The sequence below is a fragment of the Cynoglossus semilaevis genome, chromosome 6, assembly GCF_000523025.1.
Source record: "Cynoglossus semilaevis isolate Cse_v1.0 chromosome 6, Cse_v1.0, whole genome shotgun sequence".
Classification (NCBI taxonomy): domain Eukaryota; kingdom Metazoa; phylum Chordata; class Actinopteri; order Pleuronectiformes; family Cynoglossidae; genus Cynoglossus; species Cynoglossus semilaevis.
Window position 1 is genome coordinate 4,860,951 of NC_024312.1, and position 26,961 is coordinate 4,887,911.

General features: G+C 43.9%; 3 protein-coding genes across 6 annotated transcripts in view; all 3 read left to right on the forward strand.

The window, feature by feature from the left end:
• Nucleotides 1-2,304: 2,304 nt before the first annotated feature.
• On the forward strand, nucleotides 2,305-6,568 carry meak7 (MTOR associated protein, eak-7 homolog). Of its 4 annotated transcripts, none has more exons than XM_008311406.3 (9): nucleotides 2,305-2,427; nucleotides 2,863-3,006; nucleotides 3,253-3,525; nucleotides 3,709-3,853; nucleotides 4,204-4,415; nucleotides 4,641-4,827; nucleotides 4,998-5,116; nucleotides 5,353-5,532; nucleotides 5,996-6,568. In XM_008311406.3, the coding sequence occupies exons 2-9, from the start codon at nucleotides 2,869-2,871 to the stop codon at nucleotides 6,146-6,148; spliced, it is 1,407 nt and encodes a 468-aa protein (XP_008309628.1). In that variant the 5' UTR covers nucleotides 2,305-2,427; nucleotides 2,863-2,868; the 3' UTR covers nucleotides 6,149-6,568. The 4 variants fall into 4 exon arrangements, with proteins under 4 accessions (XP_008309628.1, XP_016888335.1, XP_024912177.1 ...); XM_017032846.2 differs by having other exon boundaries at nucleotides 2,361-2,475; XM_025056409.1 differs by lacking the exon at nucleotides 2,305-2,427 and adding an exon at nucleotides 2,527-2,545.
• Nucleotides 6,569-6,832: 264 nt separating this feature from the next.
• Nucleotides 6,833-20,401, forward strand: plcg2 (phospholipase C, gamma 2). Its single transcript, XM_008311407.3, has 32 exons — nucleotides 6,833-7,343; nucleotides 9,141-9,380; nucleotides 9,875-10,024; nucleotides 10,132-10,225; nucleotides 10,352-10,399; nucleotides 10,860-10,944; nucleotides 11,073-11,153; nucleotides 11,244-11,287; nucleotides 11,400-11,472; nucleotides 11,822-11,923; nucleotides 12,023-12,141; nucleotides 12,390-12,475; nucleotides 12,578-12,695; nucleotides 13,199-13,367; nucleotides 13,449-13,547; nucleotides 13,639-13,725; nucleotides 14,265-14,434; nucleotides 14,656-14,856; nucleotides 15,028-15,150; nucleotides 15,243-15,423; nucleotides 15,824-15,892; nucleotides 15,996-16,105; nucleotides 16,286-16,394; nucleotides 16,482-16,554; nucleotides 16,873-17,045; nucleotides 17,178-17,280; nucleotides 17,691-17,894; nucleotides 18,258-18,397; nucleotides 18,533-18,641; nucleotides 19,301-19,468; nucleotides 19,588-19,676; nucleotides 20,008-20,401. The coding sequence occupies exons 2-32, from the start codon at nucleotides 9,194-9,196 to the stop codon at nucleotides 20,188-20,190; spliced, it is 3,747 nt and encodes a 1,248-aa protein (XP_008309629.1). The 5' UTR covers nucleotides 6,833-7,343; nucleotides 9,141-9,193; the 3' UTR covers nucleotides 20,191-20,401.
• A 2,252-nt stretch (nucleotides 20,402-22,653) lies between these two features.
• Nucleotides 22,654-26,961, forward strand: part of zfpm1 (zinc finger protein, FOG family member 1) — a 49,844-nt gene continuing 45,536 nt past the window's right edge. The window contains exon 1 of the mRNA XM_008311408.3: nucleotides 22,654-23,265. Coding sequence (XP_008309630.1) covers nucleotides 23,226-23,265 — 40 coding nt within the window. The 5' untranslated portion in view covers nucleotides 22,654-23,225. The remainder of the gene's footprint in view (nucleotides 23,266-26,961) is intronic.

The following is a 26,961-nucleotide window of genomic DNA, read 5'->3' on the forward strand; positions in this document are numbered from 1 at the left end:
TCAGAACTTAACGGCACCACCACTGTTTACACATGGGAAAAAAAAGTAGTTTTAATGAGGCTATTCATTATTATCAATGTGTGTGTGTGTGTGTGTTTGTGTGTTTCCACAGGGATGAAGGTCCTGTCATGGTGACTCAGATCAGTTTCTCTGCCGTTTGTAAACAGTTCCAGTCAGTCCTTTTCTGATCCTGCAGTTCTCCCTCCACTAACCACCCTCCAAACAACAACTCAGCGCCCCCTAGGTGGGGCCCACCACCTAAATTGGGAACCATTGCTCTAGTTTTTCTGTGCAGGTCTGTTGGGAACCAGTTGGTTTCAAAAGTACCAGGTCTTCCTGGAGGCCCCATCATCATCATCATCAGGTCTGAGGAACTCTTATAGACCAGTTCCTGTTCAAGAAATATGAGGAACTGTTATAGACCAGTTCCTGTTCAAGAAATATAAATAGTTCCTTATTTTAGAAACAAAAATAGTGTTTCGTACCAGTTTTTGTTCTGGAAATGCACATAGTTCCTGGGAGGATTTTGTCCTCCTGCTGTCCGTCCTGTCCCAGAGTACTACAGGAACCGTTGAGGGGTCAGAACATGGATCGGTTCCTGAACTGTGACATCCTGCAGCTCCTTCCTGCATTCCTCACAGTGGCAGCATATTTCCACAGCCCACACTCAGTCACGGGTTCTGTCCCAGAACATTGAACAATTGTCTTCCAGACGTCTCTGCTGACGCTCTGTTTTTTTTTTCAAAATCCATATTTTATTCAAACACTTTGGTCTGAGCTAAAATCACTGGTTTTCTCTGTGGACTCTGGTGTGGTAGAGCGTGTGGTTTACAAATCTGTGGTTCTGAAGTTCTTCTGTGTAATAAGAATTCTTCAGATCATTCTTTTCCAGTGGATCTTCTTCTTCTTCTCTCTGTTTTCAGCAGGTACAGACACATCTATGGATCTGTGTGTGTGTGTGTGTGGGAGGGGGGGGGCAGGGGGGGGGGTGGCATCAGTACTCAGAAATGCTTCAACAACAAGTCAGGACTCGAGAAATAACTAGTGCGAGTTCCTCTTTTCTCTTCCTTCTGGTTGAGGCTCCGCCCCTCACTCACGTCCATAAAAGGTAAAGACTGCAGCAGTGTGAACACACACAGGAAACAGAATTTGAACAAAGGTGAAGACTGAGAAAATGAAAGTGAAGGGTGTTTGTTTCATGTCCTTTTACAGTAACACAGTGCCAGCTCTGTGGTCCACAGACGTTCTTCTCCTTTAGAACAGTTTGGAACTGATTGAAGTTGGAGTGGCGTCTGGTCCAGACTTTGATGAAGCAGCAGTAACTGTGTTCAGATTGAAGGTCGGTGTCGTTGTGGTTCCTGATAAAAACACCACCTGAAGTGTCACTCACATTCAGCAGCACTTTCCGTCTGTGGTCGTTGTTCAACCTCATTCTCCTGACCCTCAGAATGTTCTCACAGGGGTAGAAGAAGAAGAAGAAGAAGAAGAAGAAGAAGAAGAAGAAGAATCTTTATTCTCACACACAGAACCAAAGTGTTTAACCTAAAGTAGACATCAGGGCAGTTTTTGGGGCTATAGTCCTGCTGGTCCTGGGATTCGAACCAGCAGTTCTTCGTCACAGTCCTGTTCCAGGAGTTGAATTAAACTGTTATTTTAATGTTGAAAATCTGTCGGAGCTCCAGATTCACCGTCATCTGTGTTTCCTCCCTTTTTACTTCACACACAACAAGATGTTGCAACAGTTCATCCGCGGTCTTTAAACACACACACACACACACACACACACACGGTAAAACTCATGCCCTTAAAAGGAGTTTTTTTTCAACGACCTAATTCTCTCTCTCTCTCTCTCTTTCACCCATATGCTGTTTTCAGTCCTGGCTCTTAAGCACCCTCTACTGGTCAAATGTTGTATTGTAACCTCTCCATGAGTCTTCAGGAAAAAGAGTGCACAGCTCAGTACTAATACTGATACTGATAGTTATACTAATACTAATACATACTAATACTAATTCTCATTAATTATTCCTATTATTATTGGTAAATAATGTTTGTTTAAATAATATAATCAAAGTATGATGCATTCAGATCATATACAAGTCTATATTAATTTCGTTTTTAATTAATTAGTTTCTTAAAATTATTTTGGATTTTATGCTAATTTTAAGTATTTAATTAATGTTATTTGTTAACGTCAATGGTGCTTTTTAATTTATTATATATACTAGCTGTAATAGTAGTAAATAATAATAATATGTAGTAAAATTATTCGTAATTTTAGTAGTAAAAAATCATCGCTCACTTACTCGTCTTCTACGATTGGTCGACGTCACTATTACGTTTCAGCAACCGGAAGTTTACATGAAGCCTTAGCTCGAGGAAATGTAGCTTAGGCTCAGGGGAAGAATTTCTACTGCTTTCTGAAAGGTTTCTTTAAACCTTTATTTTTTTCATTCATGCGGCCTTACTGTATAGGTACTAGTTTTTAAAAAAAAATAGATTCAGTGTGTGGCTTTATCGCCGTTTTATCTCCGTCTTTCAGCAGGTTCGCTTTATGAAATGTCCTCGCTGCCGTCGTTTCAGTTAAATTTTATTATGACATAAGGTTAATGTCCGTGAGATAATGTCAGAAAATCATCAAAAGTCCAGATAAGACTTTTTTTTTACCGAAGCTGTTAATTCAGTTTACAGTTAGAGTCACCGCAGACATTTCCATTTGTCTGTGTTCTGCTGCCACCTACAGTTCATGTTTGTATATGACCAAATATTATCAACAAAGCTGATTCTCCCATAGTCATAATCAATTCATTCTAATATCTCACCCTAAACATTCACAGTCCTGTCTTCTTGTTTTTGCTGCAGAGCATCATGGGTAACACGGAGAGCGTGGTGGTGCAGAAGCGGCTGGCACGCTTCCGCCCAGACGAGAGGCCTGTGGTCGAGGCCGTCTTCAACAAAGTCCAGGGCAGTTCTGGAGGGAAGACTTTGACTTTGGAAATGCTGCAGGTCAGAGTTGAAATTTTATTATTAGTTGAATTATTATTTTTGACATTATTACATATTTTTATATTATTACAATGTTTAATCAACCATTTAAAACAGTTTAGATCAAAGAAGAAGAACATTTGAGATTTTAGCTCAGACCAAAGTCCACAGAGAAAATCAGGGAACAACAGCTAAACCGTTTTTATATTCTAAAGGAAAATATGTCTGCATCCAGTTAACTCCTTCTTCTACGGTTTGCTCCATCAGACGTTCTTGGGCAGCCTGGCCTCAGCCTCCATGATACAGCGCCTCTTCAGTTGTATGTGCAGTATTGACCCTAATATTGCAGCGCCACCTGCAGCTTCTGGAAAGACGGACACCATTTCTGTTGCCAGTGCCACCCCAGGTGTCAGTCGTGAACACCTGGTCATCTTTCTGGCCGACACTCTGCACGGCACGGCGGAGGAACGGGCTCCGCTCGTCCTGGCCATGTCACAGGAAAGACCTGTGGCTGCTGTCAGCTGTGACCAGGTGACAGAGGTGAGAGGAGCGAGTTCTACTTTAAAGGTTCTGCTTTCAAGGTGAAAAGACTGTTGAAATTATTTGTCATAACGAACATAAAACTTTAATTTTGAGAAATGATCTGACACACAGAAGATGGAATTCTGTCACTCTGTTCTCTCTACACTTCCTCCAATGAGGTTCTACTTAATGTTCCCGCAGTTCCTACAGGACCTGATTTCTGCCGTAGTACAGATTCTGGCCAGTAGTGGGCGCTTGCAGGGCTGGAATCCTGACAGAATGTCTGACAGTTGTGCTGGTGTCCGACTCCTGGCGGAGCAGATGTGTTCGGAGCTCAAACCCACAGGTGAGAACTTAACTCCAGCAAACGTCACACCACCTGTAGGTGGTGCTATATACTCATCTCAAGGCCTTCTACTCTGGTGTGTTAGCAGTGTTTCTGCTGAGTTTGGTTTTGTGAGTCCTTACCCAGGATGCACCTGCACGTGGATTCTTCTTTGACTTAACATCACTTTGGAATCCTATGTTTGGCATCACTGCCACCTACTGGGTGTTTTAGGTTAATATTCAATTAAATCATTCAAACCAAAAGAGAACGGAAAGAGAAGATGGAACCTGGCCGACGTCCACTGGACCACAGAGTCTGAGATGATCGGTTCTAGAACAGTTTAATGACCAGTGACTTTTCTGCTCCAGACCTGGGGGGTTGTGACGTCTCCTGTTTGGAGGACTGGATCTTCAGGGTCCCGGCTGTGTCTCTGTACCTGGAGGTTCTCGTAGCTGAAGGTCTGCAGGTGTTTCCTGGTGGCAGATCTACCGGCTCTCTGCTGCCGCCCTGCAGGGAGACGCCTTGGAGAGATCTACAAAGTCTTCTGGACCTTCCTACGATCCTGTTCCTGGCTCCACAGGTCAGAGCAGGAAACTGTTGACTGGAGTCCAGAGATTATTGTCTGACCCACGTGGGCCACACGCCTCGGGCTGTCAGGGTTTGTCTGATCACTGACCCAACTGAGTTCCAACCACGATTTAATTTAACCTCATCATCAACACCAGTTGTTTTACTGTCTCCAGATACTTTAACGATTTAACGACAGTTTGTTTTGTTGCTAATTTTCTTCCCTAATATTTTGCAGTTGCCAGATCGGTGCAACGCCCCCTGGAGGCTGGTCTTCTCCACACAACTTCATGGCGAGAGCTTCACCAGGATGGTGGGCGGACTGACCAAACGCGGCCCGACGCTGCTGATGGTCAGAGACTCAAAGGGTCACGTGTTTGGAGGCTTTGCCTCCCACAGCTGGGAGGTCAAACCTCAGTTCCAGGGTGAGTTCCAGGGTGAGAGAGAACCACCCTGACGGTGAATGTTCCACAAAAACAGTTCTAATAACTTCACACTAACACTGAGGTGTTGAACCCACTGACTGTGTCTGAATTTGAATTCTATTTTTCTCTGTCATTTTCATATCTGTGCACGTGCACATGCACACGTACAGGTGACTCCAGGTGTTTCCTGTTTACTGTTTCTCCCAAACTGAGAGTGTACACAGCCACAGGATACAACCAGCACTTCATGTACCTGAACCAGAACCAGCAGACCATGCCCAACGGACTGGTGAGACCTGCACCACAGAAGTACCGATGTCTGTAATACTGCTGTCTGTACTGTGTTAAACCACCTGCAGGGGGCCTCCCTGAGTGACAGGAGGGAGACTGGAGAAGCTGATCACATCTTTCTCTCACTGTTAGACTTCATTTTAGAAACCACCAAGTGATTTCAGTTCAGATCATCACAGCAGTTGTTGGTCCACTCCCGGCTTCATCAGTGTTATTTCTCTCTGGTCTCTCCAGGGTATGGGAGGTCAGCACGGCTACTTCGGCCTGTGGCTGGACAGTGATTTTGGCCGCGGTCACAGTCGAGCTCGGCCCAAGTGTACCACGTATGGTAGCCCTCAGCTCTCTGCAGACGAGGATTTCAGTCTGGACTCAGTGGAGGTGTGGGCGGTCGGAAAACCATCAGCACCAGAAGAGGTCAGAACCAGTGTTTAAACCTTCAGTTCATTGGAAAAGCTCTAACCAATAAGACGTCTACACGTCTACATTCAAACTCAGTATCTGTATCAGTGTTTTTTTTTCTGTCAAATGAGCCAAAATTAAACCCGAGGTGTCGACACCACATCTATGGGCAGCTGTGTAGCACCCATGATTTCCTTCCAAGGTAAAACATCAAATTATTTTTGTACCCTCTGCCAAATACTGAAAAAAATAATAAAACAGCCACCAGGGGGCGATGAGACCAGATGCAGTCAGGAGTGCAGTGGAAAAAACAACTGAGTCTCTGAGAGAAAAAAACACTGGGTTTCTCTATGAGGTTTTGTGTGGGAGGGAACTTCAGTTTCCATTTGGAAACACACACCAGACCTAAGATGACATCACTTCCTGTTCAACCTGGCTTTTCTGTCTGCTAACAGACCGTTGAACTGTTGTGTTCCAGGGTGAGGAGGCGCAGGGTAAGAGGAGCGTCCTGGACATGGACCCTGAGGTCCAGGCCATCATGGAGATGACCGGGAAGACCCTGCACAGCCAGGGCCTGAGGGAGCCGGAGGAGGAGGAGGAGGAGGAGGAGGAGGAGGGGGAGCACCGATGATGGTGATGATGACGGTGAAGCATGGTTTGGAGGGCGGGGGTTACACCTGACACCATCTGAACCAGCAGTAAAATGAAAAAAGAAGCCGACGTTCAACACAACAGTCGGCCCCGAAAGATCAAAGGAAAAAACACTGCTTTTAAAAGTTTGACGTGATTTATATTTTTTAACGTTGTTTCTGCTCTAATGAAACCTGACGGAGGTTCAGAGGTGGACCTGGAGGTGGACCTGGAGGTGGACCTGAAGGTCCTCTGTGGTCTTATATTTTTATTCCAATAATAATAATTTATTTGGTGAACCCACCGCTGAGTCACAGGTGAATTATTCCGTACAAACGGTTGACCTTCAGACTGAAAGGTCACGTTTTTCATCTGTGATCCAGAAATATAAAAAAATAAAATATTGTTGAGTAAAATGTGATTTTGTGTTTTCTGGTTAATGTTCACTCTGACCACAGGTGTGAATGTTAGTGTGAATGATTGTTTCATTCTGTATCAGACTTTGTCAACTGGGGGGGTGGAGGGGTGGGATTGACTCCAGCCAACCCCCCCCCCCCCCCCCCCCCCGGATTGATTCAAGTGAATGAATTTCAACTGTCAGACTACTAACTACTGTTAACTAACTCAACTAAACTAACCCCTCCCAGTCTCACTGACTTTTTTTCTGCATTATTTCTTGACAGAGGCGGCCATGTTGGATCAGTGTGTTAATATAGCTCCCCCTGGAGGACAAACTAACTCACACTGATCCCCAGTCACCAGAATGAAGAGTTTAAGAAAAAGAAATCAGGAAAAGGTTTCTCTTTGTTTCACTAAATAATTACAGTGATTGTTGTCGTTACCACAGGGTCAAGGGTCAAGGTCAAAACCCCTGTGATCTCCATTAAAACGCCACCTGGAAGGCCTTGAGGCTGGACCTTGAAAAGTGCCCCAGTGTGTGCACAGGCGTGTGAAGCCTGGCTCATTTGCATAGATACCATCCTGACTTCCGGCCTGTTTTTTCTTCTCTGTCTGTTTAAAGCGAGTGAACTTTTACTTCCTCGTACAGAGGGAGAAGGAGGAACTGACCGCTCTGTGGCTGCAAACCTCCACATCCTGCAGCTCCCGCCTCACAGCAGCTGCAGTGGCGGGCCCAAACATGAGCAGATAGAACCGTCCAGAAGCTCTGGGAACGGAAACGTCTTCAGGTGTTAGAGGTAAGAACACACAGTCGTTCAAACTGCCGTCGTTGTTGTTCCTGATGCTTTGTTTCGGACACGTCTGTGAAGCGACGCCGCTGTCGTGTCAGCGTGAAGTCAGGCGAAGGAAATCCTCTTTTCTCTGCTCTGTGTTCAGACGTTTTCTGCCTCGACTCGTCTTCAGATGTTTCTCACATCAGTGCGATGGACTTTTCCTCTTTCACTTTTGACTCCCTGCAGACACACACAGACCCTCGTTTTCACACCTGCTCGCTGCCTTTCCTGTCACCGAGGATTCTGTCGAAAACTTATCTTTTCTTCATTTCATTTCTTCTTAGAAGTTTTTCATGAAAGTCTGCGGGTGTCAAACTGATACCTCGCTCCGTCTGCGTTTTCAAACTTGTTTCTTTGTAATTTGAAGTCAAGATCAAAGGCATCACCTGACTTCCTGCTTCTGTGTCAGGTGACAAACAAACAAAGACTAAAAATAGGCTAATCTTAGCTGTTGTTAGTCTAATGTTGTCTATTGACAAAGACACAGGGTGATGCCTTCAGGGGCTGTCGGACATTACAGATGAGTTTGTATGAGGACGAGCATCAGTCTGTCACAGCTCCCCCTGTGGTAGACTGTCCAGCTGGAGCTCAGATCTGCAGTTAAACCTTTTTCAGTAAATCACAGTGTCGTCTGCATAAAAGTGAATCGTTGTATTAGACAGACGAGTCCATCGTCCTCAAGGACCGAGTCGTGTCCACACATGTTATTGTTAGCTAAGGGATAGCATAATGTTAGCTTTACAATGTAGGATTGACAACAACGCAAAAATAACATTTACTAAAAAGAGCCTGGAGTTCTTTAAATTTGACAGTGAGGTCAGAGGTCAATGTTCAGGTGTTAAAGTACATATCTTTACTCCAAATGATAAAAAAAAACATTTTTTAAATCCAGTAGTCAAAGGTCAGAGGTCAGTGTGATGTGTGTTTATCAGTGAGACCAGTATGAGGAAATGTGTTTCCAACCAAACACACACACACACATTCACTGCTTTCAGTCGAAGCTGTTCTGTGGTTTGGGTTTGAGAATAAATTCAAATGTGTTCTGGGAAAGAACCGATTCTTCCTCTGAACCTTTATCTGACTTTTGTTTTTTATTTTATTTGTTTTGATTTTAAGTCAAACTTTATTACATTCTGACTTTTGTTTTTTATTTTATTTTTTATTTTGATTTTAAGTCAAACTTTATTACAACAATAATACAAATATATAAATCATAATTTAAAAATAAAATATGTGGGGAAAAAAATCCTCTCCTTCAGTTTGTTTTAACATTTGGAGTTTGTCAATGTTCTTCTGGGTTCTATCACTGAGAACTCCTCCTCTTCCTCCTCTTCCTCCTCGTCTGTGAATCTCCTCTTCATGTCCTGCTGCTCATTTGCAAGTGAAATGTTGAAAAAAGTTCCAGCTAAAAATAAATCTTCAACTTCTACAGAAGAAACTTTTGTTCTGGTTCAGTCTGAACTCAACGTTAACCACAGTTAACCACAGTTTAACTAGTGAATTAACCATGGTTAATTACAATTAACCACAGTTAACTACAGTTACCGATGGACTCGATTGTCTAATGCAACTGTTCACTTTTATGCAGACGACACGGTGGTTTACAGAAAAAAAGAAACAAACATAAAGAACATGAAGTAGCTAATGGTTAGCCAAACCCAAACTAGCACTGGTCCAACTGAACCGGTGGACCAGTTAAGTACCAGGCTGCTGTTTGGAGTGGGAGCAGATTAAAGGTGTGTTCCTGACCTTCTGTTCCAGAGTCTGTGGAACCTCGGTGTGAATCCTGCTGGAGTTTCTCCCCCGCTGCACCAATGTCTCGTTCGGGGTCTCAGCAGGGCGAGATGAACGAGTACCAGAAGATCCTGGTCAAACGGGACCTGGAGATGGGCGTGGTCATGACCGTCTTCAGGCAGAAGGCCGAGCGTCTGACCGTCCAGGTCATCATGGAGACATGGCAGGTGGCCTGGACTCGAACCGCTAACAAAACGGACGGCGTCTGTGAGTACCAGGCAGGATGGGGGTCTGAACACTAACTTTTTATTTTCTAGAATCTTTTTTTTGAAAACAAATGACAACTAGCTGTCGTCACAACCAACGTTTTTTTTTATACCAAATATAGGTCTGGTGAAATGTATTTGTTTATTCGTACAAACCACTGTATGGATACCGGAATATAGGTCTGGTGATATTTCTTTGTTTATTCGTACAAACCACTGTATGATCAATCCACTGATTATTAAAATAGATTAATATAATGAGCTGCAATGCTGCCATCTAGTGAAAAACCTAAAATCTATTTTTAGGTCACACATTATTTGGTGAAACCCAGTCATTGTGTTACTGGGTGAAAGAAAAACTGATAACAATTCTTTCAGATATTACATGTTTATGCTCATATCAGATTTGACTATTTTTTAACCGATTCACGATGCATCGTTATATCACAGGTCAACAATAAATCTGATATGTGTGTGTGTGTGTGTGTGTCACAGTGGACCTGTTTGAGATCAGAGAGGTCCGTCCAGGTCGAAACTCCAAAGACTTTGACCGTTTCAGAGACGGGAAGGACAAACACAGCGACAGCTGCTGCTTCACCATCTTCTACGGCTCCAACTTTGTCCTCAACACCCTCAGTCTGGGAGGTCCGTACACGTTCACGCCGTCAACCCTGGTTCTGGTCCAGTTCTACTGGAGCCGAGGTGTGAACCCGTGCGTTCATGTCAGTCTTTGTGTTCTGGTCATTTCACAGCTGATTCTCCAGAGGAGGCTCAGAAATGGCTGCTGGGCCTGGAGCTGCTGCGACAGGAGGCCGTGACGTCGCCCACGCCCCTGGTGATAGAGAGGTCTGCACACACACACACACACACACACACACACACACACACACACACACACCCAGACTAAATAATCACTCTCTCTACTGTACTAATGTGTGTGTGTGTGTGTGTGTGTGTGTGTGTGTGTCCCAGCTGGCTGAGGAAACAGATGTACTCTGTCAATCAGCATCGAACCAACAGGTAGGTCAGTGAACCACCCTCTGGACCAGGACCAGAATCTGTGGAGAAACTCACAGAACAAGAGGGGATTATGGGATTTGGGTGGTTTGCACCAACTGTGTGTTTGTGTGTTTAAATGACAAACCATCGCTGTCTCCTCTGACCGACTGGGATTAGAGTAGAATTAGGAGTTCTTAATCTGTGCTGACGAGGTCCACAACTGGAACAGAGAAACTGAAAAGAAGTGTTTTCTCTAAATATTCTCTTCACGGATTAGATTAGATCAGATTAGGATTAGATGAAATTGGGAATGGATTGGATCAGATTAGGATTAGGTGACATTGTATTAGATGAGATTATGTTAGATTCCCATTCCCTGTGTCCCTGTAGCCCCTCCTGCTGTTTCTGCTCAAATCAGCTGTTTTCTCCATGGACTTCTGAACAGGCTGGTGATCGTTGTGTTCTCTGTGCGTGTGTGCAGGATCTCCATGAAGGAGCTCAAGGCTTTGCTCCCTTTAATCAACTACAAGGCACCAAGTACTCGAGCCCTCAAAGACAAGTTCCTGGTCCGGATCACTGCTTCTCTTCACATGACAATTCTCATTCATGGCTCTTTTAAATCTGAGTAAAGCGCAACTCGTGTGAACGCTCGTCTAACTCTGGTTCTCGGCCTTTTTATTTCCTGTCTTAACAGGAAGTGGGAGCGAAGAAAGATCACCTGGACTTTGAGCAGTTTCATAAATTGTACAACCTAATAATGTTTGAACAGAATGAAGTGAGTCCTTGTTGATCGCTGTCAGTGTGTGTGTGTGTGTGTGTGTGTCTGGACCTGTTTGTAACATTTCTGTGTTTTGTATAAACCCAGATCCTGGATGAGTTCAAGAAGGAGTCCTGTGCTTTTATTCTGGGGTAAGTTTGTTTTGTTTTCTATGAACACCTGAGACAACAACAGTATTTTTGGCTCAGTGGTGACTGTGTGTGTGTGTGTGTGTGTGTGTGTGTGTTTTGCTGTATGACACAGTAACACAGACAAACCTGACGCCTCAGTGGTTCTGCTCCACGACTTCCAGCGATTCCTGCTCTACCAACAGAAGGTAAAACTGGACTAACAGCGCCACCTGCTGCTTTAACAAGCATCACAAGTTGATAGTCAAATCCGGCATCAAACCAAAGATTTTAACTCACAGAGACACAGATGCCTCCTGTGTATAGTCAAATCACTCACAGAGACACAGATGCCTCCTGTGGTCAGTTTGGGTCAGTGAAGTGATTCTGAACTAAAGTCACAGAATAATACATTTGAACTGAAGTGTAGGCTGGATGTCCTGTGTCTGTGAGTTAAAATCACTGATTTTCTCTATGGACTTTGGTGTAGATGAATCTTCAGCAGTTGACAAAAACCTCTTCTCTGCTCCACTGTCCCACTGTCCCACTGTCCCACAGGAGTCCTGGGCCACTGATCTGAAACAGGTCAGAGAACTGATGACCACCTTCATCGACGACACCATGAGAAAAACCAACGACCCTGAGTTCACAATCAGTGAAGTATGTGACACATATTAAAACTTTTAGGCTCTGGCGCCATCTAAAGGTGATGCATACACAGCTAAAATGAGTGGTCTCTGGTCTGTCTCCGTCTCCCAGTTCCTGAGTTTCCTGTTTTCTAAAGAGAACTCTGTTTGGGACAAGAAGTTCTCAGAGATCAGGAACCTGGACATGAACAACCCTCTGTCCCACTACTGGATCAGTTCTTCCCACAACACGTCAGTACCGACACAATCACCGACTCAGAGACACTCGAAATTAGTACTACATATATAACAGAGTATGATATCAGCAGTCAGTGTTTATGACTATGTTATTACACAGTAGTTTGTTGTGTGTACTTAATTGTTCAACAGGAACTCGACAGGTTATTGAAATCACCAGGACATATCTTCACACAGTATTTTGTATATGGTATATCTCCATGTATATCAGGTGTCTCTGTGTGTCTCTGTGTGTTGGACAGATATCTGACCGGGGATCAGCTGCGCAGTGAGTCGTCCACGGAGGCGTACGTGCGCTGTCTGCGTCTGGGATGTCGCTGTGTGGAACGTCAGTACCAGAGTTATCTGTCGGCTCAAAACACATCCACAGTCTGCTGCTGCTGCCTCTCAGTGTGTGTGTGTGTGTGTGTCTGTGTGTGTGTGTACTTAGTGGACTGCTGGGAAGGACCAGGGGAACCCATTATCTACCACGGCTGGACCAGAACCACAAAGATCAAGTTTGAAGATGTGGTCAAGGCCATTAATGACCACGCGTTTGTGGCTTCAGAGTAAGAGCCAAAAACACTGAGGTCCACAGACCAAAGTCCACGGAGAAAGTCAGTGATTTTAGCTCAAACTAAGGGCCATAGAAGGTGTGGACCAGGAAAAGTAAACTTTTTGCCCCTCCTTTTGACTCATGGGCCTAAAATTGAACAGGGTTGGGAGCAGAGAGACGGAGCGTTTGTGTAAACTAAGATAAATGATGCTAAAATGCTTCTTTCTTTTTCTACGCCATCTATTGGGGAAATAAACTGCTTCTTTCTTTATCTACGCCATCTATTGGGGAAATGTGAGTATTGCCGGGTAAAGGCAGAAGTATAATGATAATATAAATAAATTATATAATTTGGAAAAGTTTGGCGGTCCAGATTAAAAAGCTGAACGGGCCACATCAGGCCCCCGGGCCTTAGTTTGCCCATGTCTGAGCTAGACACTTCCAAAACCTAGAAGAACATTCAGACAACACTCACTCAGTGCAGATGTTCTCCTGGTCCTCACTGGTTCACCTCAGGTACCCGCTGATCCTGTCCATCGAGGAACACTGCCCCCTGGAGCAGCAGCGTCAGATGGCTCGAATCTTCAGAGACGTGTTTGGAAACAAGCTGCTGACTGAACCTGTGGAGCTCATGGCTGAGCAGCTGCCCTCCCCCACGCAGCTGAAGGGCAAGATCATCATCAAGGTCGGTAGTAGACGAGTGTGTGTGTGTGTGTGTGTGTGAGCGTGTGTGTGTGTAAATATCTTTTACATTTTGTCTGTGCAGCACAAGAAGCTGAATGTGGAGGGAGGAGGAGAATTCACCAAGGACCTGAGGAAGGGTCAGAAACAGGGAGACCTGGAGATCTGGGATCCTGTGGATGAGGTACTGGTGCTGGCGCCCCCTAGTTTGTGTAACTGTCAATCACTGTGTGTGTGTGTGTGTACTGGATTCTCTCTCTCTGTCTGTCTGTCAGCGGTGGAAGAAGCACTACTGCGTGATCATGGACGATAAACTGTACTACGCCGAGGAAGAGGAGGAGCAGGAAGAAGATTCCAAAAAAGTGAGTCTCAATCCTGGCTGAAAATGAAAATGGTTGAAGATGTTGGTTCTCATTTGGCTAAACTCCCAGAATTCACCCTGTGTCGGAGAGGGGCATTAACGACTGCCCTGATGATCGTGTGTTGATTTTACCCGTCAAACAGACTAGATTTTCAATAATCCGACATTAACTTTTCCATATTTCCATATTGGAGATGTGGATATTATCGGACATCAAATTTCACCGTTCTCTCACCTCACACTCTCCCACACAGAAGTCCATTAAGAAAATCTGTGATAGAGCTACTGGTTCACTGCTGCCTCCTGTGGTCAATTTGTGTCACTGAAGCCAATCTGACTATAAAACAGCAAACACCTAAATCACAAAACAAAAGATTTGAAACTCGGTGACAGAGGCAGGGCAAAATCTGGTTTGGTGAGAGTCAGTTATTGAGGAACAAACGTAGACGATGCTCCGACAGTGAGATGAAGCCGTAAACAAACATTTCAAACCTCATTCTGCTCTGACCTTTGTTCGCTTCCGTTTCCTGTCGGGCTCAGTACCAGGACCTGCACTGTTCTGAGCCCTGGTTCCACACTGGAATGAAGGACGTCAGAGTGACAGCGGAACGACTGATTCAGAACTACTGCGCAGACGTTGGCGGAGTCGATGGAACCTTCCTGGTCCGGGAGAGTGAGACCCACGTCAGCGAGTCCTCCCTGTCCTTCTGGTACGTTCCCCGTCCTGGTCCGTCCTTCAACGAACTTAGGGAAATCCAGACCAGATCCAACGATCCTGTTGAACTGTACTGGTCACTGGTCACTGGTCACTGGTGTCCTGTTGAACTGTACTGGTCTGTGGTCACTGGTCACTGGTCACTGGTCACTGGTCACTGGTCACTGGTCACTGGTCACTGGTGCAGTGATCCGTCTGTGTGTCTGTGTTTTCCAGGCACCGTGGGCGGGTCCAACACTGTCGTATCCGTTCTGGCTCAGACGGGGGGCGTCCGTACTTCTACCTGACTCCAAACCTGCACTTCCCCAACATCTACTCTCTGATCAGTCACTACAGAGAAAACCCACTGCGCTGTCAGGACTTCGAGCTGCGGCTCACGGTCGGCGTCCCACAGCCCAACATCCACCTGAAGGAAAGGTCTGAAACCAAGACTGGCTCCTCTGGTCACCTGCTTCACCTGCTCAAAATATTTGGATTTTTCCTTTAAAACAAAAAAAAATCAAGCTTGAAATGTTTCTCTGCTGTGATAGACGCCGACGTTTAAAACATGTGTAAAATGACAGGTGCAATTCTCTCTGTGTCCTGTAGGTGGTTCTACAGTAACCTGACCAGAGGTCAGGCGGAGGATTACCTGCTGAGGATTCCCAGAGACGGAGCGTTCCTGATCCGACAGAGGGAAGGAGAACCAGACTCCTTCGCCATCACATTCAGGTAACACCCGACGTGGACCAACGGTCGGACTGGGGTGTGTGTCAGTGTGTGTGTCAGTGTGTGTGTTCTGAAGTCAATCCTCTGGATTTCAGAGGTGATGGTAAAGTCAAACACTGCCGGATCAAGAAGGAGGGCAACATGTACCTGCTGGGCACCACCACAGAGTTCCAGAGTCTGGTGGAGCTGGTCAACTACTTCAAGACTAAACCTCTGTACCGCAAGATCAAGCTGCGTTACCCCGTCACCCCCGAGCTGGTGGAGCGCTTCAGCACCGTGAGTCTCTGAAAACAAATGTTAGACCAAAGTCCAAAAGGAGCTGCGGGTCCACCGCTGCCTCCTGTGGACAAGGTTTGTGTCACTTAAGTTAATTCAGGTGAAGGTTTAGGTGTGTTGCCGTCCGTCTCAGATGCAGCTCACATATAAGTTGATGATGTTTCACACACCAATAGATCAAGGTAAAATCATGGCGTTTTCTCTGTGGACTCTGGTGAGAGAGAATTATTCCTACTTTAATAAAAGTCAGTCCAACAGTCACTCAACGTCACTTCTAATAAATGTTATGACCAAGGTCACACCTCTGGTTCCGTATGGGGCTGTGTTTGAGTCAGAACAGGAAGTGTGTGGTCAGCTGTGAGTCACAGCAAAAGTTGTCTCTCGTTGCCGTGTGTGACAGGAGACGGACTGCGCCAGTCTGTACGAGATGAAGACGTACGTGGACCCAAACGAGATTGAGCCGCCTCTGGTGCGTACCCACCCACAGCGCCCTCTTTGGTCAGACTCAGCAGTGGCATCTGCATGTGTTTTTTACAATCCTGTCTGTGTGTGTGTGTGTGTGTGTGTTGCAGCCTCAGAGAACAGTCAGAGCTCTGTACAGTTATCAGGCCGCACAGTCAGACGAGCTGAGCTTCACCAAAGGAGCTTTGATTCACAACGTAACCAAGGACAACAGCCCCTGGTGAGACGTCCTGGTCCAGTGTGGACCAACTTTACACTGGTTCAAGTTTGACTTGTCCTGTTGGGTAGAACCAACAAAAAAAAAAAAGAATTAGGAAACCATGGATGGAAGTCATGGTTCTCTCAAATGTCCGATCCAGACGTGCACAGATCAGGACTTACTCTCTATTGCCCCCTACAGGTGGAGAGGAGACCATGGAGGAAAGATTCAGCTGCTGTTTCCGTCAAATCACGTGGAGGACATTTGTAGCAGCAGCAGCAGCAGCAGCAGCAGCGAGACAAGAGCAGAGGTAAAAAAAAAGAAAAGAAAAGGCCAGGCATCAACTGTGAGACAGTGAGGACACGGTGGACCAACTGTGTGTGTGTGTTGTCTTCAGGACATGGAGGACAATCCTCTGGGTGAGCTGTGTAAGGGGATCGTGGACATCTCCAGGTGCAACATCCAGAACTGTGAGTAAAGCTTGGATGGTTTTTGTGCGAAACCAACACTGTCTTCCTGTCAAACCAAGATTAGCTCCGAGACACAGCAGCTGCCAGTCCAACCCTGTCTCTGTCTCTGTCTCTGTCAAGTAAAATCTCTGATTCTCTCTATGGACTTTGGTCTGAGCTAAAATCATTTAGTCTGGAACAGTTAGTGGTTCCTGTTCTCTGGCTTCTTCTTCTTCTTCTTCTTCTTCTTCTTCTTCTTCTTCCTCTTCTTCTTCCTCTTCTTCTTCTTCTTCTTCTTCTAGCTGTGAGAAGCTAAAAATGTCCTTACTGTCTCTGCAGTGACGAACGGTAAAAACGGGAAGCCCCACGTGTTTACCCTCCAGGACGTCCAGCAGAACAGTGTCCAGTTTGACGTGGCGGCAGCTTCAGTGGAGGAACTGTTTGAATGGTACCAGGTGGCCTGGGTCATCACTCAGAGGGAGATGAGCAAACAGTACCACAGGCAGTTTGAGGTCACGTCTTCTTCATTTATAATCCCTCCCAAACTGCGCCCACACCCAGGACCACAGCAGCCTCCGTGTCAGCACCGACAGAGGGTGGTGTCGTTATATTCATATGTTCTTTCACTCTGTGTCTGACCGCAGATGAAGCAGCAGGTGGAGGTGGAGAAGAAGAACGAGGTCGCCCGGGAGATGTCCGACCTGGTGGTCTACTGTCAGCCGCGCAGCAAAGAGAAGGACCGCTTCGGTAAAACCTCGCACATCTCACTCAGAAAGTTAATCAAACCAATGTTGAAATCTTCCTTAAACTCATACTGACCTATGATCACCTCTGTGAGCGCCCTCTGCTGCCTAGAACAAGCCTAGACCCAAAGCTTCACTCAGTAAAAAACACCTCTGGCAGAAAATCAGAATTGAACATTTTTTAATCCAGGAAGTCCATAGAGAAAATCAGTGATTTTAGCTCAGAGACGCAGCAGTCGTTCATCCACTGCTGACTCCATTATTTTGCTGAAATTTCTAATTTCGTAACCTCTAGTACAGAAACTTTTATTAACATAAACTGGCCACAGGAGGCAGCAGCAGATTCAGTGCCATACTAATCTCTAACTATGGCGTTTCAGATTATTTACCAACAGTTTTTGTCCTGTTTTACAGACACGTTCAGCTACAAAGAAGTCCGCTCCTTTGTTGAAAACAAGATTCCAGGAAAATGTCGAACCAAGGATTTCATCCGCTACAACCGCAAGGCCCTGAGCCGCATTTACCCTAAAGCCCAGAGGATGGAGTCGTCCAACTACGACCCGTATCCATTGTGGGCTGTCGGGTGTCATATGGTGGCTTTGAACTATCAGACTGCAGGTAGCGCTGTTTTTAAAAACATCCGTCAAAACCTGATTCAGTCAGTGAAGTATTAGCGAGTTCTGATTCGTAAAAGTAAAGATACTTACGTTGTATTTTGTAGATCCTTAAACCTCGACTAAAGTCTGTGTTTGTGATCTCACTTTTAAAATATTACGACTTAGAAAAACCTTAGGAAAATATTTAAAAAAGACTACGAATGTACAATCAATTACCACGGTGGCAAAAAATGACAGTATAAATCACCGGGGCTGTATGCTGGTGAGGACTGAGTGTTTACGGTGACTGCACCGTTTAACACTGATGTCATGATGATAACTGTCTGCTCTGCATGATCTCTGTGTGTGTGTGTGAATGCTGTAGATAAATATACTCCGCTAAACAGCGCCCTCTTCAGTCTAAATGGACGGTCAGGCTACATCCTGCAGCCGGACTTCATGCGCAGCGACAGCTACGACCCTCAGCAGGAGAAGAGCAAGGTCAAGTTCAACATCGTCCTCAGGGTATGAACCCCCCCCCCACACACACACACGCGGACAATGTTAGTGTACCCCATTGAAGAAGCAGCTTCCTGCAGGGGGAGCTGTTCAGTGTCATACAGCCGTGGTGGTCTCTTCTTTGTTGGTGGTCTCCTGCAGGTCTTAGCAGCCAGACATCTCCCCAAACCTGGACGCAGCATCGCCAGTCCCTTTGTGGAGGTAGAACTGTTTGGACACACGGAGGAGAAGTTCAAGACCCTGGTTCACCGTAAGAACCAAGAACTCATTATTAATGTTCAGAATGTTCTGGATCAAAAGGTTAAACCTCCAGACTGTAAGGTGATGGATTAGGACTAGGATTATATACAACAATGATGATGATGATGATGATGGTGGTGATGATGATGATGATGATGATGTTGGTGATGATGATGATGATGATGATGGTGCTGATGATGATGGTGATGATGATGATGATGATGATGGTGCTGATGATGATGGTGATGATGATGATGGTGATGATGATGATGATGATGATGTTGGTGATGATGATGATGATGATGATGTTGGTGATGATGATGATGATGATGATGATTGTGATGATGATGATGATGATGATGATTGTGATGATGATGATGATGGTGATGATGGTGGTGATGATGATGATGATGATGATGTTGGTGATGATGATGATGATGATGATGTTGGTGATGATGATGATGATGATGATGATGATTGTGATGATGATGATGATGGTGATGATGATGGTGATGATGATGGTGATGATGATGGTGATGATGATGGTGATGATGATGGTGATGATGATGATGGGGATGATGATGATGATGATGGTGATGAGGGTGATGGTGATGGTGATGATGATGATGATGATGATGATAGTGTTGTTGTTGTCGTCGCCCCCTACAGATGATAATGGTCTCAACCCTCTGTGGAAGTCTCCCTCCGAGCCTCTGGTCTTAAGTGTTTATGAACCTGAACTCACATTTCTGCGCTTTGTGGTCAACGAGGAGGACATGTTCTCTGAACCCAATTTCCTGGCCCAGGCCACGTTTCCTGTCAAAGGACTTCGCACAGGTATGAGATAAACCCTGAGATTTAAGATGAACTCTGCCTCCACACAGAAGTCCATAGAGAAAATCAGTGATTTTAGCTCGGAGTCGATTGAGTCTCCGTGTGTACGTCGTTCTCTTCAGGTTATCGCTCTGTTCCACTGACCAACGACTACAGTGAAGATCTGGAGTTGGCTTCGCTGCTGATTTATATCAACATACAACAGACAGGGGTGAGAACACACACCACACTGAAATGATTACCTGCTGATATTAAAATATTTAGACGTGTCTTTTGCTGAGCTAATCTTATCGTGTTGTTCGTGGCTCACGTCTAGATGTATTGATTTTAATCAATTTCTGCTAAGTTTGACTTTTTTTTGTAACGCTTGAATTTTCATTGGCTGGTTATTCACATCATCAGGTACTTGATCCAAAAGGCATTATAAATGGTAACGTTATTTTAACACAACAGAATAGAAAGTTGTGACGCAGAGAAGAGAGTGGATTTGGGTTTTAGGTTTTTGTAAACCGAAGTAAAACGTAAACATTTTTGTTTTTCAGGAGGTTCAGGAGGAGCTGTACTCGTCCTACAGTCAGCTGAGGAAGAAACAGTCCGACGTCTGTGTAGACGCACTGTACGACACACACGCCAACATACAGCGGTCCACCGTCCCGCGCCAGCATAACCATCTGAGCCGAGAGTTCAACACCAGCGGAAAACACCGCTACAGCCACAGGAAGTGAGGGGCGGGGCTAGAGTGGACACTCCCAGGGGGCGGGGCTAGAGTGGTTTACGGTAGAATGTTTTCGTAGTTTCTGAGCTTCTTCTCATTCTGTGAAAAAATGTTCAACACATTTAGAAGATTTTAGGTATTTAATGTGAAAATAGGTGTCGCTTATGTTTTCATTCCTCTGTGAAAAAAATGAATAAAACAAGAAAAAAACCTACTGAAAACATGTATTCATTCATTTTATTATTAACAGACAGTTCTGCATCCATTTTAACCATTGTTTGACCTCAGGAAGAAATTTGAATTATTTCATATTTTTTAACAGCCTATCCCTAACCCTGACCTTAGCTGTAAAACTAACACTAAAAAAAATCAAATTAATAATAAAAATAAATAAAATAAAATAAAACATGTTTAAATGTAAAACAAATAATTAAAATTAGGTGTAAAATATAAAGAATAAACATGTAAAATGATCTCTAATCTTAACACAATCATTTATAACTAAAAATAAAAAAAATTAAAATATATAAAAATTAAATGCAAAAAGAATAAAACAATATCAACTAAAACATTACATTAAATAATATATTTTATAGACAGTCTTTTTTTGACATAATTTGATGAAAAAACCCTTCAGAATACTCATTTCTGTGAACGTCTTTGGAAATAAATTTACATTTTGTTTTGTTTTTTTAGGATTTTTTTTTTTTTACAAATGTCTCATTTTATTCGTTTTTGACGTCACAAGATGAATGACTTCTCAACGTGGTTCTTGGTACTGTTAATTCCTGGTACTTTGTAGGTAAAATGCCAGTTAGTAAGTGGTTAACAAACAACCGCACTTGTGTTACCTGGTGCACCAACCGCCACCTATGTGAGATGAACAGGAAGCAGGAAAACAAAGAGCAGAACTGTTCAAACCACTGAAATATCCAGCTGTGGCTCCGCCCCTTTACACACACACACACTAACACACACACGGACCAGAAATTCAGTAAAGGGTTACACAGTAAGAACACCACCTTGAAGCTTCAGTTAGTGACATTTTGGTCACTCTACGGCAGCCTGTGAGGACAAAAAGAATCAGTTCATAAAAATCCACAGCTGTCTTTGAGTTCATTTTCAAAATCTCTATCTCTCAGTTTTTATTTCATGGTCAGACACGAGATAGAACTTAAGTTTATGAACCACCGGCTCTTCCATTCCAAACCTCATAGAGAAAACCAGTGATTTTATCTCAGCCGTCGTTGATTCACTGCTGCGTCCTTCACTGAGTTCAAACCTGGTTATTTTCTGACCGTCTGTCCTGCAGTGACACAAACTGACCACCGTAGGTAGTAAATCAAAACTCATGTGTTCAGAGAAGGAGTCATTTTTTTCACTCCTGGTGGTGGAACGGCAGCAGGTCCACAGGTCACAGGTTAAGTCAACCAAACAACTTCACTGTGATGTTTAACTTTGGTGTCTGTGAGTATGTTCAGGTTCAAAGTGCATCAGTACAATTAGTGTGTGTGTGTGTGTGTGTGTGTGTGTAGAGTCTATTTGTGTTACATCATCAGTCAGTATGTGTCACTGAGGTCAGTCTTGGTCATAAATACCCTCAAAGAATTAGATCAGGGGCAAATATGTACTAAAGGTGGTGTGGAAGCAGGAATAGCATTTTAACTGATGATAAAATACATTTTCAAAATGATTTAAAAATCGTTTTAAAAACACATTTAAAATGATTTTAAAAATGTTTAAAAAACATCACCAGTGAGACAGCCAGGAATCAAACTGGCAACCAGCAGGTAAGAATGCACAGCCTTTATTTGGTGATTAATTCAGCAGAAAAACACCTGTTATTTCTGGAGGACTCGCTTGTGATCTGAAAAGTGGCCTCTAGATGGCAGCATTGTATTTTGCAGCAGAGGCAGATCCTCTGAACCAACGTTCCAGCGTCAACAGTAACTCCTCAGCCTGACAGTTATTTTCATCGCCCCTAATTTTAACTATTTATATTTTTACCTATAATATATTTTTACGTTATTTTAAAGTTTAGATCAAAGACAAAAATGAATTTTATTCAAACGTTAAAAAACCCCTTTGATTTATTATATTTTCATTTACATTTTTTCCCTTTAAGTTTTCGACGCTAACACATTGATTTTATTGTTTATTTTATCTTCTCATATTTGCATTTTAATGTTTTTTGTATTTGTACTGTTTGTGTCGGAGAGTAATACTAATTCTATTGTCGAATATTTTTTATTTATATTTATACATCACTTTCAGAGTCAAAATTGTCGTTTTTTAAATTTATTTTATTTAAATGTATTGTGTTTTTTTTACTTGAACTAAAATTAAATATATTTTTAATTAAATTTAACAGTTAAAAAGCCTCGCTTCTCTTATCTTGTCCGAGAATTGACTAATAAGAGAGCAGTGCGGTGCCACGTCATACGTAGAGGGCGTGGCTCTTAGTAGAGAGAGCGAGAGAGTGAGTTAGACAGAGAGAGACAGAGGGAGACGGGGGGCAGTGGGCGGAGCCAGGAATCCACGGAGCGGCGTAAACTAAGTTGTCAGAAAAGACAAGCAGCGGCTCCGGGAACAACTTGTCGAAATCTCCGCTGACTTTTTTTCTTTCCCGGAACAGAAGCGACGGAAACAAACGCCAGTGAAAGAGAAGGAACCACGGCGGCGGGAATGAAGTAGGACGGAAGGAGGCGAGGTGGCCCGAACAGGAGTGACCGTGGAGAGAGGAGCAGCGGAGGAGCGAGAGAAGGAGGAACCAGGAGCGACAGCGTGAGCCACAGGTAACCCGTCCCCGTGCTGCTCCAGCCCGCGGTAAAACACTAACGCCGCCGTGTCATGAGGAGTCCCCGGAGTGAGGAGGCACCGCTGTAGGAGACAGGACAGACAAGATAAAAGAAAAGGACACATTTGGGTGAAAAGGAGGAGCAGCTGCAGCAGGAGGAGAAGGAAGGGGAGGACCACGTTCCCGCTGCTGCGTCCGTCCGTGAGTCCGAGAAGGAAAGCGGTCTCCCGGCTACGGGAAGAGCCGTCATGTCCCGGAGGAAGCAGAGCAAACCCCGGCAGATTAAACGTAAGTTCCATACTAATTTACGGTATTTTTTTTTTACTGGTCCAGTTGTTATCGTTCCTACCGTTATGTGTCACTTTACTGGTCCAGCTGTTATCGTTCCTACCGTTATGTGTCACTGTGCGTGTGTGTTCGTGTGTGAATCACAAAGTTCAATAGCGCTTCACTTGACTCTAGCTGTCACTGTTGGAACTGTTAGTGATGGGATGATAAATGATAATAATGTCAAGGATCGCGGTAAAAAAACCGTATCATGTGATGCTCTTCTTAAAAAAAAAGTTCTTTATTTATTTAACCATCACTAATAATAATAATAAAAAATAATAAGTGGTGTGAAACTGTTACTTTTACTTCAAAATGCCGTGAAGTTCGCCACCATACACTCCTGGTGCTGAATAATGTAACTGCAACAATGTAGCATTTTATTTTATTTATATATTTTATTATTTTATTTTTTTATATATATATATATATAGTGATACTGTAGTGTGACGTAGGACAACACAGGTTTTTTTTTTTAATATACAATTTACGGTTTTGTTTTCTTTAACGGTTTTAGCCACAGGAGGGAGTGTTTGTTGACCTATTGTCGGGGTAACAACTATGGGAACATTTGCTGATGACACCGTACTTGTGGTGTGGTGTTTTTGTGGTGTTGATAGCGCGTTGTTGTCATTAGCTCTGTCTCTGTCAGTTCAGAATTCTTCAAGGTTTGTTTTATATTTGAAGACAACTTTTTGTTTCAAATTGATTTTTAGCGTTGTTTTTTGGACAGCTTTTTCAATATTTAAAACCTGCTGCGATCCAAGCTGTGGCAACGTAACGATTATACACTTAATATAATATAATACGTTGGTGTCGTTTTATTACCATGACAACTTAGTGAAACGTTACATCTTTTTTACCAACAAAACTGATGATTTTTCATCAATTGTCGACAAAGGCTAGTCGCTACTTAGCAAGGGTGATTTTTATTTGTTTTATTACGAGATTTCATTTCATTTCTTTTGGAGTCTAAGTAATGTGTGTTTGATTAATTAAAAAAAGACTACATTTTTAAAGGTATTGACAGATGTAAAACTTCATCATGCTAGTAGCTAATTTATTCCGAAGTTCATTTTTACTTGAGATTTTTTTGGGATTTTTTTCTGTATGATTATTAGATTAGATATTTGGGTCAAAACAAAGGGCGGTAAAATCATCTTTAATTTGAATGAACTTCAGTAGTTTTTGTTTATTTGTTAACTCCTGTGTTTTGTTACATTTGAAGACATTTAAAAATGAGAGACCACAAATGGCTTTTAGCTACACCTTGTCTCTGAGCGTGTCCTTAAACACACCGTGGACCCTGAACGTAGCATCAGATAAAATCAGCCTGAAGTGAACCTGAGGTCACGATAACTCGGCGGCTTCTTCTTCCCCTCGCCGTCAACTCATTTATCTTTTTGTTTTTCTAATAATTAACACTTCCTGGTTGTGAGTGAGTGAGTGTGAGTGTGTGTGTGTGTGTGAAAATAAATCAAGTGTTTAATTTCTCTCTCTGTTTGTGTTGGAGACGACTCCTTTTGTCCGTCTGAACCCCCGCGCTGCAGCAGCCGCAGCCGTTTCCTGTTTAATTCTGTTGTGGAAAGGCCAGCGTTTCTCTGAAAAAGCCGATGTGAGCCGCGATAAGGCAGCGATCCGATGTGACGGCAGATAAAGATTAAAATTGGATCTTATTTGTTTTCAGTCTGAGGCACCCTCCCCCCTCCTCCCTCTGGGTTTTCACTCCTCTTTTCCCACAGATGCAGAGTCAGATAGGGCCCAGCCCGGCTGATCTCTGCTGCTGATAACGCCTCACTATTGGATCGGTGCTCTTTTGTTTTGTTTTTTTTTATCATCTTTCTCTTGAGCTCAATGCTGCATCTCAGCAACTGCTCTCTTCGCTCTGCTCGTCATGCCTGACAACGACTTCCTGCTTGTTCAACATGTGAAGGGTTTGATGCCAACACAAAGCTGAAAGTTTCTGTTAGAGTTGATTAGAGAGATAAAGTGCTGAGTCATGAGTTGACGGCAGGAAAGGTCTGATCATCAATTTGACTTTTTAGACTTCCATCAGTCAGTCCGGATGTTTGACACTAGTTATTGAACTGTTGAATTAGTTATTGTTGATGGTTTACATTTGATATATTTTCAATGACTGCAGTATTTTAACGTTGACCAGCGGCTGCTGTGTCTCTGAGCTAAAATCACTGGTTTTCTCCATGGACTTTGGTGTGGAAAAAAAAACAGACTTCATTTTTCTTAAATTTTTTTGGGCAGACTGTTGTGTTTTTATGGTCCATGATAATGCTGTTGAATTTAAATACATTGACTTAAAAATAAATATACTATATTTACTACACATACACATATATATATATTATGTATATATTTCTACAGAGTGTATACAGCTGGTTCTATACTGCATATTTATTAATATGCAGTACATATATGATGCATTTAAGTACACACTGTTAATACAGTGTATATACCATTTTGATTATTGCTAATATATGGTAATAGATTTGTATATATACACATATATATAGTATGTATATATATTCTCACCGTTTGTCCCCCTCTGTCCCTCCCTCCCATTTGTCCTCTCCCTGAACGTTGTCCACTTTTCCCGTATAAACCCTTTATATCAGCTGTGAACTCCCAGCATGCACCTGTGCTGAACCAGAGCTGTGGTCTGGAGATGTTCTTCAGAGGCTGAGGCTGATAAACCTGGGCTGGACTTGGCCTCAGTCTGTCTGTGTGTACGTGTGTGTGTGTACGTGTGTGTGTGTGTGTTTGTCGGTGTGTGCATGGCCGTCTTTATCAGCGCTCCGCTCCACCGTTGCCTCCCTGAGCTCCTGGTCTGGGCTGCTGTGGAGGCCAGTGGAACTGCAGCCCCGTGACTCTCCTGTGATTTGGCCGACATTTTGATAGGACAGAGTGAGAGTGATAAGGACGTGTGTGTGTGTGTGTGTGTGTGTGTGTGTTTATTCTGCTGATCCTGATGGAACAGATTCAGGTCGCCCAGTTGTCAGGTCATGTTTTTATTATCACACTGATACAACACACACACACACACACACACACACACTTCTGAACCCTAAACAGTTCCGGTGCTGCTCCAGATGGCGCTGTAACCTCTGCGAGTACCGCAGTTTCCTGTGAGTAGAACTGACCGCAGTCCCCGGGAGTGACCCCGACCCAGGAATCAACCCTCAGTTCCTGGTACTAGTCCTAACAGTTGTCCATCAGCAGGTACTTTTCTGGTTCCTGGTACTGTTTGCTGGAGTCAGAACACACACAGTTCCAGTACTCTCCCAGTTCCAGGTACTAATTCTGACTTCTGTGTTCCTCTCTCCTGCCCTGCTGAGTGTGTGTGTGTCTCTGCACCAATCAGGAGGCTGTGTACTGCAGGCCCCGCCCACTGCGTTCCTGTGATCAGTTTTCCAGCTCAGGTTCTTAACAACGGTAGAGAAAAAGTTTTGAGACAGTGACGATGACTCCAGAGCGCAGCCTGGTGGTGGGGCCCCTGCAGCAGCAGCTGTTTGTCTCTCTTCAGTGCGTCATCCTCCCCAAAGGTTGGAGATGTTGGAGTCTGATAAGACCACGATGTGGAGATAAGAGGCAGGCAGGAAGGCAGGAGGCCCCGCCGCTGCTGCACAGGCTGCTGCTGCTGCT